The 11,301-nt window shown below is 39.6% G+C and overlaps 1 protein-coding gene across 1 annotated transcript in view; it reads right to left on the bottom strand.

Moving 5' to 3' along the window:
- Positions 1 to 569: 569 nt before the first annotated feature.
- LOC104624003 (V-type proton ATPase subunit S1-like) overlaps positions 570 to 11,301 on the bottom strand; it is a 48,286-nt gene continuing 37,554 nt past the window's right edge. Inside the window, exons 8-10 of the mRNA XM_010291251.1 lie at positions 3,299 to 3,540; positions 2,641 to 2,694; positions 570 to 606 (exon numbers count right to left, since the gene is read on the bottom strand). Coding sequence (XP_010289553.1) covers positions 570 to 606; positions 2,641 to 2,694; positions 3,299 to 3,540 — 333 coding nt within the window. The remainder of the gene's footprint in view (positions 607 to 2,640; positions 2,695 to 3,298; positions 3,541 to 11,301) is intronic.

Raw genomic sequence — 11,301 nt, 5'->3', positions numbered from 1 at the left:
TGGACTTGTTGATCTTGAAGGTCCTTTCCAATCTAGTTATTCTGTGATTCTGTGATTTTTTATTGTTAAGCACATAAAAAATAATAAATTTAGGAATTTTTGTGTCTAAATGCCCTGGCGGCCTATTAAAAATCTGGATCACACCTAGCCCATTAAAATAAATCAAATTCTCCTGCAAAACAGAGCCAGCTTAAGCTACTTCAATTACTTGCTGGGAATGACAGAGGGTAGGACTTTACCTACTTTCTTTTCAAGTCCTCACCTATTGTGGAGCCTGAGTTTCTTATCCCAGCTTCAAGGGCTTTATGCATTTTGGTATTTAGTTATAATGTATTCAAGTAGAAGCACAGGTCAAGAGAAACTTTGTGAGTATTTCTGCCTTTGCTACAACAGGCTCAAAGGATGTAAAAAATATTCCGGAAGAATAGAGAAAACATGAACCATTCACCTTTTGTACTGACGTTCTCCTTTAATTTACAGTCAGTCTGTCTGCAGAGTTGCTTCAAGTTTCTTCTCTTCAGATGCACCTCAGATTCATGACTACATTAAAGTTTTCTCCCAATAATTAATTAAACGATTTTAACAAACAGATGACTAATGACAAATCTGAATAATCCTCATTAAGTCCGTATGCATACACTAACATCACATTTGATCTTATGCCTGCTGCAGCAATCAAAATCTAAGATAAATGTTTCTTTCAACTGCCAAAGTATTTTGTTTCTATAGTAGCATCCTAAGGTTTGCAATTTGCTGTTGTATAGTTGAGTAAAACCTGTTATTACTTTAAAGAAACCAACCCCTCTAAGTTCTATCAATTAACTTAGTAGCTAGTTTTGCAGCTCAGTGTCGTGTTCCATAGGATTTTTGAGTGCTTTATGATTCATATTACTTTCCTGGAACTGCCATTTTACTAGAAAGCATGGTATTCTGCTGAGGATGGTCACATTCAGGACAAATGTAGAAAGCAACCAGGTTCATTCATACAGAAAGAGATTACAGGAGGGCAGCTAAGATCTGCACCAATATAAGCAAAGATACAGAATGAGAATCCAGGGCACTGTTTTGGTGAGTCTGTCTGTACAAGAGTGAGATAGGAGCAGTAGATAGTAGACAAAAAAGAACCAGGGAAGCACCAGGAAAAGTGGTATTTTGTGACTTGGAGTAAAAATAAAGACACAACTTGGGCAGAGTCTTGGTTTGAGAACAGTATTTTTGGAATGGGATCCAAGGAAAATGTTTCCTTAATTCCCCGTGATGTTCAGGGAAATGTATGCTCCTTTGATAATTTACAGTACTGAAACCCAGAAATGTTTGACTCCGTCACCAAGGACAAGAGTCTCCAGGATCTTATACACAGCTAACTACAATAACCAAAAAAGTGAAAATACTATACTAACAGCAATCTTATCTGTACATTATATCCTTTCACAATGCTCTAGGTGCTTGCAGGGGAGGGGAGCATATTTGGTTTTTTGACACCTATCATGGTCTCTGATGATGACTGGAAGTGTCTTTATGCACTCCAAATACAATTCCAAACACATCACTGATTCTCTTCAAGACAAGTCCTTCCAGGGGTCCTTTTACCTAAATGTAGAATGTCCTTCTATCTCAGTGTAAATAATGGTATTTATTCATTCATGCTCATGAACTTGGTGCCACGTACCTCTTGCCTACCAAAATATTGTTCAAGCTCTGATTATCTCCTACATTATTACTTTAAACTTCCTCTTTTTGCTTTCCTTGGATTTCAATTTCCCTTATTCAAAATGTCAAAAACATTTTATAAGAAGTCGTTTGTCCTTCTGCTGCCCAAGCAAACATCCAGTTCATCCTCTGATATATGCAAATCTGTTTCAGTACAAGTTCCCTGCCCCGAGTCCTTCCTAAATAACATTAAGCAATTAATTGAGGTACCTAAATGAAAAGAGCAGGACACATCATCTTTGCCAGAGCTTAAGAAAGTAATTTTAGCTGCTGTTCCTGCTGCTGAGGAAGGAACTGAGGTTTGTGGACCAGCAGCTGTATGGCAGCCCTCATAGCAGTAGCAGAAGCTGTCCTCATCCCTAGAATCCACTAGTGAGAGCAACAGCTGTGAGTTCACCTTTTGACTTTTCATCCCAAGTCTTCCCATTCCCTAACTTTTCTTCCCTCTTCTCATGGTTGGAGAAACCTGGTCTTGTCACCATTCATGGAGCTGAAAAATGATGAGGTTTTGCAGCCCGCATTAGCTACAAGGTAGCTCTGACGAATACAGTGGTAATCCACATTAGGACTAAATGCAACCCTGGCCATGCAAGTAGACTTCAGCCCCTAGAACCGTTTACAAATCACCGTTAGATTTCCCTGAGACAGGATCGTGGTCTGATCCTATTAGCAAAACAAGATGTTTCATATATCAGTACCTTACAGTATAGTTGCTTGCCTACACTGCTTTTTCTGAACTTTACCTGAGCGTATTAATATATTCTCTATATAAAGATTGTATTATTGTTCTCCTGTATAGTAACTCTTCAGAACAGAAACCAAATCATAATTTTGAAAACATTTTCACTTAACTCCTTTTTTTTTTGCTCCTAATTTACAAACAGGCTTTGTACACCACAAAGGTCTATTTAAGAATAAATCATAAGTTACCTTATCTCTAGGCTGCTGATTCCATTCACTGGCTTTGTGTATTTTAATGACAGTCTAAGAATAAGAAACAGATTTTTAATGTTAGAGTAGTCAGCTTTAATTAGATCATTGTGACATTTCAATCGGAGAGAATATTCTAAATCAATAGGCAATTGCAAAAGTCATATAGCAAAGGTTCAGTACACCGAAAAATATGACAAAATATTTCTTTTTTTTTTTAACCCAAGAGCAGGTGCTTCAAAGTAAAGGAAAACAGAGATCATGTTTCATTAATGTACTTCCAGCTGAATTACTACCTAGTAACTGGCAATACTCCCCTTCAAGAGAATTTTACAATGAAATGATGATCTCGTTAATGCCAGTGGAGATTTCTGTGATTGTGAGACCGAGCACAGGGAAACTGGTTTGGACCAAATATAAACAAACAAGGAAGTAAGGAATGTAAGAGGAAAAAAATTGTGAAGATAAGAGGCTGCATCTGAACAATTTTTGTGGTCTTGAATCAATCTTTTTCTTCTAAGAATATCCAATTTAGTATTTATTATTTTGTATGCTTTAGAAGAAGAAAATTAAATTAATAATGACTTGACATTGCACCATTTCTGATTAGCTTTCTGAATCACATGTATTATGATAGGAAATTTCTTGTGTTACTCACGTTGTGTTGATGTCTGAGCACTCAGAGGAAGAAACATCCACATTCTGGGTTACAAATGTTGCATTTGTCAAATCTATAAAAACTGAACCATTGGCTTTGAGGCTGAAATTACTCGCGTAAAAAAGGATGCATATATCATTTCCAGAGGTCACATTCAGAGGAGAATATGATAAACTGAATTCTTCCTCAGTGGCCATTAATTGTCGTCTTAATTCCCCCAGCACATCAGTTCTTCTAGAAATCTGGAATAACAGCACATTCACAATTCATCTCCTTTGCAAGAGGTAATATCAATTGAATACAAACCTTCACCATTCTGTCCGATGAGCACCCAGCCTTCTTAAAACCACATTCAACCTCAATATTTATTATTGCCTGTCTGTTTAGCTGGCAGTATGGAGGCAAATGAGGTGGTGTTAATCTAGGTTCCCACAGTCAGGTGTCCACATGTGAAAACAAGCACCACTGATATTAGGCAAAGGAGCATAAACCCATGTTGTTAACGCTGCCTTAGGATAGTAGCATGCATTAGTGCTAACAGGTAAGAGAATGTGGGGTTTTTTTACAGAATTTTTACAAAATTAACATTTTTTTCTGTGATAAAATCACAAGAAAACTTCAACTTGCCAGTTGAGTGACCACCCTCCTTTGTAACAATAACTGTTTTTGTACTCTTCGTTTTAACAGACATGAAAGCAGGCTACCAAAAAACAGCAGTGTTATATTCAGACTTTTCTGATGGCTTCTGGAAAAATAAGATCTATGCTTATTTGGCTGATATGGTGAACTCCTATAAGAGACTTCACTGCATATATACATTTGCTTTTAGGAGGTTTCCAGGAATCCCCTTTAATAGGTAATGTCTTTTTACAAATGTGCCCAGGGCATCCTTGGTAAAACAGCCCTATTGATACTGACGGTAAAAGCTAGCTGATCTTATCAGACAACAACTTAATCCTGTTGTTCATATCTTACTCTTCACTTCTACGTTCATATCTGGGCTATTCCATCTATCTTTTAGACCTATGTCAGCTTTACGACTTTGTACTATACACTGGCCTCTGCCCTTGGATAACTTTGGGATACAAGAAATGAGAGACATCACAGGGGTTGCCAGAACTACAATTATGTGGAGCTATTTCCTGGAACCACTTTTAATGCGTTTAAAGACAGGAGAGGACCATTTTCCAGTCTGAAACAGAGGCTATAATATCACTTTATAACCTGCCTGTGAAGAGGAGCCCCAGAAGATTTTGTCACCTTAACCGCTGCTCTCTAAACGCTAAGGGCCATCTGTTATTTACAACACATCTTTGCAGAGATCTCATTCTCTGAACAAAGCAGAATGGGCTCAGTTAAAAACCTTTGACTAAACGCTGAAAGGAAGATTGCAATCTTCCTCTCCCATACATGCATACTTTATGAATTTCTTTTTAATTCAGAGTAGCGCCCTTTCAAATACATCAGAACATGCATTATTTTAAATGAATACCATTTTCTTTAAAAGAACAGTGTACAACAAAAGAAAATATTCAACTTTTGATATAAAACTTTTAATCTTCCCTTAGGCTCTCCTGAAAAGTAATCATTTTATTTAAAACTCAGAGGAAGAGCTGAAGTCTAAATTATATCCTGTCTAACAATTGACTTCACTATGTGGGCCCCGCATATCATCTAAAGAGGGCTTTAAAAACCACCTGCTAACAGCTGAAAACAAGGCTACATTGGAGACTGTGATTGGGCTAACCTGGGGGATTAGGTTTAAGTATTTTAAAATAAGAAGAAAGCTATTAGAATATAATCACGAGACTCCATCTTTAGTTCTGTTGCCTTGTTGACAGTACTTTCTCATGAGGCTCTCACATAAAGATTCCCTGTTGCCTCTGAAAAAGCCTATGAACTGAAAGAGCGTTTGCCTGTGAAGAAGGGATGTCAGGGACTAAGACATCCACTAGTTCCCCATGATCAAACCTGTTTGAACAAATTTGCCCGTGCTGAAGAAAGGAGGCAATACAGCTTGCCAAGCACATTTCTAAAAGTAGGCTTTGTTTCAGTCATATTTGTGGCTGAAGATACAGGCAATCATGGACTGTGCAGTCCAGCGAGTCCTTACTTGCACAGCTATAAGCAGGCAGGATGACTACACCAAATGGAAACCTGAAAGTATCAGCTCTCTGGAGAAATGTCCCCCAAACACTTAACCAGCCTGTATATTCATCCTTTCACGCTGAAGGTAAATTTCTCTAAGTTACCTGTAGATGAAGTAATTTAGCACATTTGAAATCAGAAAGCATTACCTCACAGAGATTCAAGAAAATTTAGTCTTGAGGATGGAGGGCAGATCTCTGAAGCACCTCAACCTGGGACCCACAGGAGGCCTGAAAGGCAATCACTGCTTCCAGTTGGCGGGCAGTGGGAAGCTGAGAGTTCCCCCAGTGCATCCCTGCCCCTCAGTTTCAGGCACATTTTCTTATTCTTTTCTTGCTGTACAAACATGAGCTTACTGAATTAGAATAATTCTCCCTGTGCTATATATTTCATATTAAACTATAAATGACAAGATACTTCATTGAGAAATGACTTATATTTATACTGAATTCTTGTAAATCAAATTAAAATATTTAGGAACCATCCATACTGGCAGTGTTGTCAATCACTAAACCGTACTTTATTCTGTTGTTTAGTGCCCCCTTTGCCTTTACCTAATCTGAGCCACAGGATGTGTGAGTCACTGTCTTGTTCCTCTGGATTTATCAATGATATTTTTGATCTCAGATATGCAGTGAACAATCAGAAGACCTGATTAAACAAGATACAGAAAAGAAAGGGTGCAATTTACATTGTTCTAGACCAGAACTGAACATTGTAATTACCAATTAGGGAAGTGATCGTGCCCCTGTACTCGGCACTGGTGAGGCCACACCTTGAATCCTGTGTTCAGTTTTGGGCCCCTCACTACAAGAAGGACATTGAGGTGCTGGAGCGTGTCCAGAGAAGGGCAACGAAGCTGGTGAGGGGTCTGGAGCACAAGTCTTATGAGGAGCGGCTGAGGGAACTGGGGTTGTTTAGTCTGGAGAAGAGGAGGCTGAGGGGAGACCTTATCGCTCTCTACAACTACCTGAAAGGGGGTTGTGGCGATGAGGGTGTTGGTCTCTTCTCCCAAGTAACCAGTGATAGGACAAGAGGAAATGGCCTCAAGTTGCGCCAGGGGAGGTTTAGATTGGATATTAGGAAAAATTTCTTCACTGAGAGGGTGGTCAGGCATTGGAACAGGCTGCCCAGGGAGGTGGTGGAGTCACCAGTGTTCAAAAAACGTGTGGATGTGGCGCTTCAGGACATGGTCTAGGGGACATGGTGGCGCTGGATTAATGGTTGGACTTGTTGATCTTGAAGGTCCTTTCCAACCTAGTGATTCTGTGATTCTGTGAATTGAACCTGCAATAGAAGTAGCCTGGACAAAATTCTTCCTTTTGATCTGTTTTGCAAGCCTCCTAATTCAAAATCATCTCTCTTGGAAAGGGGAAAGACAGCTGATCTGGCAACAGTTTGATGCACCAACATACTGATCTTTTTTCAAAGCAAACAGACCTTAGATCCAAAATTATTCATTTGTTTTGTTGTTGTTGTTGCTGGCTTTTTGTTGGCTGTTCCAAAATAGAATGGCTAGAGACAAGAAAAAAGATTTGGGGCCATTTCATAGATTTGGAATTACAAATATAAATCAAATGGTTGCAAACACATAGGAGAAAAATGCAAAATATTGGGAAACTAAAATTTTCATTGGCTGAAATTATGAATGGTAATGAACCAGAGAAACAGGCTACATTTCACACTAGTTCCAATGAGGGATTTTTGGATATCAGTTCAACAGATGGTTATACCTTCTCTTTCAGTCTTGTACTTCTTGGCTTTTTCATTCCTATGTTTAGGTGTGCACATCAATAAGAATAAGAAAACTGCCCTGGTGGTGCTCATTGCTCCTTTTCATTTCTAACAGTATGGATCTATGACCACATCCACGCTGTGGAGTTGTTGCTATTATTGTCGCAGCTAGAGGAAGGGGAAGGTCTTTCTGTACCTTCAGGGAGGGAGGAGAGGAGGAGGAAGAAGGGTAAACCCCCTTTCTCTTTTTAGATTGTGTCTTAGCCTAGTCCCTGCCTCCATACTCCATACTACACCCCAGAATGCACTGGGGTACAGTGTGTTCTCTGTGTATACCCTACTTAGATGGCAAATGGTAGTTTTTCCAAACAGAGTCATAACAGGATTAAACCAGTTGTTGGAATCACAAAACTACATAAAAATCTTACCTTCTATTAAAAGAAAAAGTACAGTATAAGAACCAGATATTTCTTACTAGAATCACAGACTCATAGAATAGTTTGGGCTGGAAGGGATCTTTAAAGATAATCTAGTCCTACCCCCCTGCAATGAGCAGGGACATCTTCAACTCGAGCAGGTTGCTCAGAGCCCCGTCCAACCTGACCTTGAATGTTTCCAGGGATGGGGCATCTACCACCTCTCTGGGCAACTTGTGCCAGTGTTTCACCACGCTCACTGTGAAAAATTTCTGCCTTAGATCTCGTCTGAATCTACCCTCTTTTAGCTTAAAACCATTACCCCTTGCCCTACTGTAAAACACATTGTGAAAGGGGAGGTCGAAAAATCATTTTGAGTTGTGAATTTGAAGGCCTGTATTATGAGATGTAACATTTGAGAAGGGGCAGACAGGCACTGCGACTGCTACCATAGCACCCCAAAGGCAAATATCTGCTATCTGAACTAGACTTTGGTTTTGGTAGCTCAAACTGCATGTACCCATAACGTACCATCAGTAATTTTTTTAGCAGGATACCAAGTTGACTTGTTCACTTAAATTTTCTCAATTCGCTGTAACAGGGATCTTTACAATCTTCTTTTGCAAGATATCATTTAAAAAATGATGTTAGGAGGCTGCCGTGTGCTAAGTGCAAGGGTGCTGCTCCCCACAGAATGACAGATCATGCTGCTTGATGGGGTTTGGCTGTGGGACATCAGAAGTCACTCAGCATTCACATCCCAGACAAGTATCAGCACATTTCAAATAATTTTTCTGAAATTACTATCTCAGTTTCCTTCCCATGCAAACAGGTCAGTTTTCCTCCATGTTTTCTAACTGATGTAGCATCATGGCCTCATTATGGACCACCATTACTACCACCAGCCCTGCTAATATATCAGTTTTTCTGAAAGATCCTGTACCATAAATCTGTGATGCAGGCAATAGCTGCTTGTATCTCACTGCTAAAAGCAGAAAATTTAAAAGGTAAGCACTAGAATTTGGTATCACCACAAAGATGTTCTTTTGCAGCGTCAAGTTTATAAAATCACATGTATAGCAAGCAGAAAGAATGCATTTGATTACATCTATTTCACTCATCCATTGGTGCAAGACTTTAAGATAACAGTGCTTTGACCTGTCAAAATCCAGAACATTAAACAAAGAGTTACCAGTTACCTCTATTTTTGAGAGTTTGAACTTTTTACATTCTTATGTTTTCTAATGTTTTGTGGCTTTTGGTTTTTTCTTCCCCTCTAGGCTATAATTTCAATTTTGGCTCTAGATTTGGTGAATCTTGCATTCCATATAAACCTCTGTTTTATTGAGGAGGCTGGATTCGTCCTGGATTCATCCTCTGATACACCAGAGGATCGTGCTTCCATTCAGAGGGGCCTCCACAGGCTGGAGAAATGGGCTGACAGGAACCACATGAAATTCAACAAAGGGAAGTGCAAAGTTCTGCCCATGGGGAGAAAAAAAACCACGTACCGGTACAGGCTGTGGGCCTCCCAGCTGGAAAGCATCTTTGTAGAATAGGACCTGGGAACCCTGGTGGACACCAAAGTGAACATGAGCCAGCAATGTGGCAAAGGACATTAATGGTATCCTGGGGTGCATTAGACAAAGTATTGCCAGCAGGTCAAATGTGGGTGATCCCTTCCTACTCAGCACTGGTGAGGCCACACCTGGAGTGCTGGGTCCAGCGCTGGGCTCCACAGTATGAGAGACGTGGACTAACTGGAGACTTCAGCAAAGGGCTGCAAGGATAAGGAAGGGTCTGGAGCATCTCTCCTATACGGAAAGGCTGAGAGAGCTGGGATTGTTCAGCCTAGGGAAAAGAAGGCTCAAGGGTGGGATCTCATGAATGTGTATAATTAACAGAAGGGCGGCTGTAAAGAAGATGGAGCCAGGCTCTTTTGAGTGGTGCCTGGTAAGAGGATCAGAGGCAATGGGTACAAACTAAAACACAAGAGATTCCATCTGAACATCAGGAAACACTTTTTCTACTGTGAGGGTGACTGAGCACTGTCATAGGTTTCCCAGAGAAGTTGTGGAGTCTCCAGCCTCAGAGATGTTCAAAATCCAACTCAACACGGTACTGGGAAACTGGCTCTAGCTGGCCCTGCTTGAGCAGGGGGGATGGACTAGATAACCTCCAGAGGTCACTCCCAACCTCAATCATTCTGTGATTCTGTCCTAAATCATCTACAGATCTAGATCTCAACATGACCTGAGTAGGATGCAGGATGAGGGATGTTTCTTCATCACAATGGTCAAAGCCTAGATTTCTAGATTTCAAGAGAGATAGAAGCCCAATCTTGTTAGGATGTATTTTCTTGCCTACTAAGTGAACTACACATATTTTACCTACTACTTTTTCTAAGTTGTATTTTTTTAATTAACTTATCAGTACAGCATGCGAACCATGAGATCCTGTCTGTCCATCACCAAAGATATGAAATTAAGCATAGTACTGAAAAAATTTTGAGTAAGTTCAAATTCTAATGCAAGCTTTGATTCAGCAACTACAGTCCTTTGTCCTCTGTTGCAAAGGATCCTACCTACCTGCAGTTAATTTCGACTTTCATTCCTTATAACTAAAACTGACAGAGACAAAATTTCTGCTCTGCTGCAGCTGAACCCAGAGGATGTTTAAACTGCTTTTTCCACCAGGAATGTTTATAGGGTGATATGGTTATACTCAGAATCCCCCAAACATTTCCAGCAGAGATGCCTAGCTTATCAGGAGTTACCAGAAGCTCATTTGAATGCACCTTTCTTGCTTGTTTGCCTGTCTCACTTAAGGTCGTAGGTTATCACATCTTCAACATGGTTTTTCAAATTTGAAATTGCTTTTCATACTGAATCACACAAAATTTTATAGCATGCATATAACACAGTAAAACTTACATATCTAAAGACTGTACAAATACCAAGTAATTGCATTTGCATGTGTCATCAGAACCAGAATTCAATTTCTGAAATTGTTCTTTCTTTCTTTCCACATTAATTATCTTCAATGCAAACAGCCTGAGGTAAAACTACAACACAGCTTTCAAGGGAAACAAAGCAGGTAAAAAAGTGCATTGAGTAGATTCAGGAAAATTTAAAACCCTGGTTTAGAAAAATCAGTTTTTGTATGCATGTATAAACTGCAGTAAGCTCTTTGGATTGTGAGAGCCAGGCCCTTACTTTTTCACTCAGACATATTTCCTGTCAACTTTAATGATTTTTTTCCTAAGCAGAAACTTTAAACTGACCAGAATCACCAGTCTAGGCAGAAAAAGCGAGCGGGTACGTAATGCGCTGCTTTTCAGTGAGAGACAAAATAGAAAACTAGGTCTAAGTACAGAGCGAAACATGCTTTAAAATAAAGATAGCCTAATTCAAAATCCATGCATAACTGACCTATGACAATATTTAGGATAAGCATGGACTTGGATACCTCTGTTGCTCACATACATATGTGCATTTATACATATGCACATGCGGAAAGAGTTACACAAAGTACCAAGATCCAAACACACTGTAGATAATGCAAGTTCATGGAAGCACAGCATTTGGTAGAGAGGAAACATACTCCAAGTGGAGAATTTTTACTTGGAAATCTCATTCTCTTCTCTGCTAACTGCATGGATCTACAGGTAGATCCAGATGGGGAATGCAGATCTGAGGGCATTTA

The sequence above is a fragment of the Phaethon lepturus genome, unplaced genomic scaffold (genome assembly GCF_000687285.1).
Source record: "Phaethon lepturus isolate BGI_N335 unplaced genomic scaffold, ASM68728v1 scaffold11757, whole genome shotgun sequence".
Taxonomy (NCBI): domain Eukaryota; kingdom Metazoa; phylum Chordata; class Aves; order Phaethontiformes; family Phaethontidae; genus Phaethon; species Phaethon lepturus.
The sequence above is the reverse complement of the archived record's forward strand: the minus strand, read 5'-3'. Positions and strand labels throughout refer to the sequence as shown.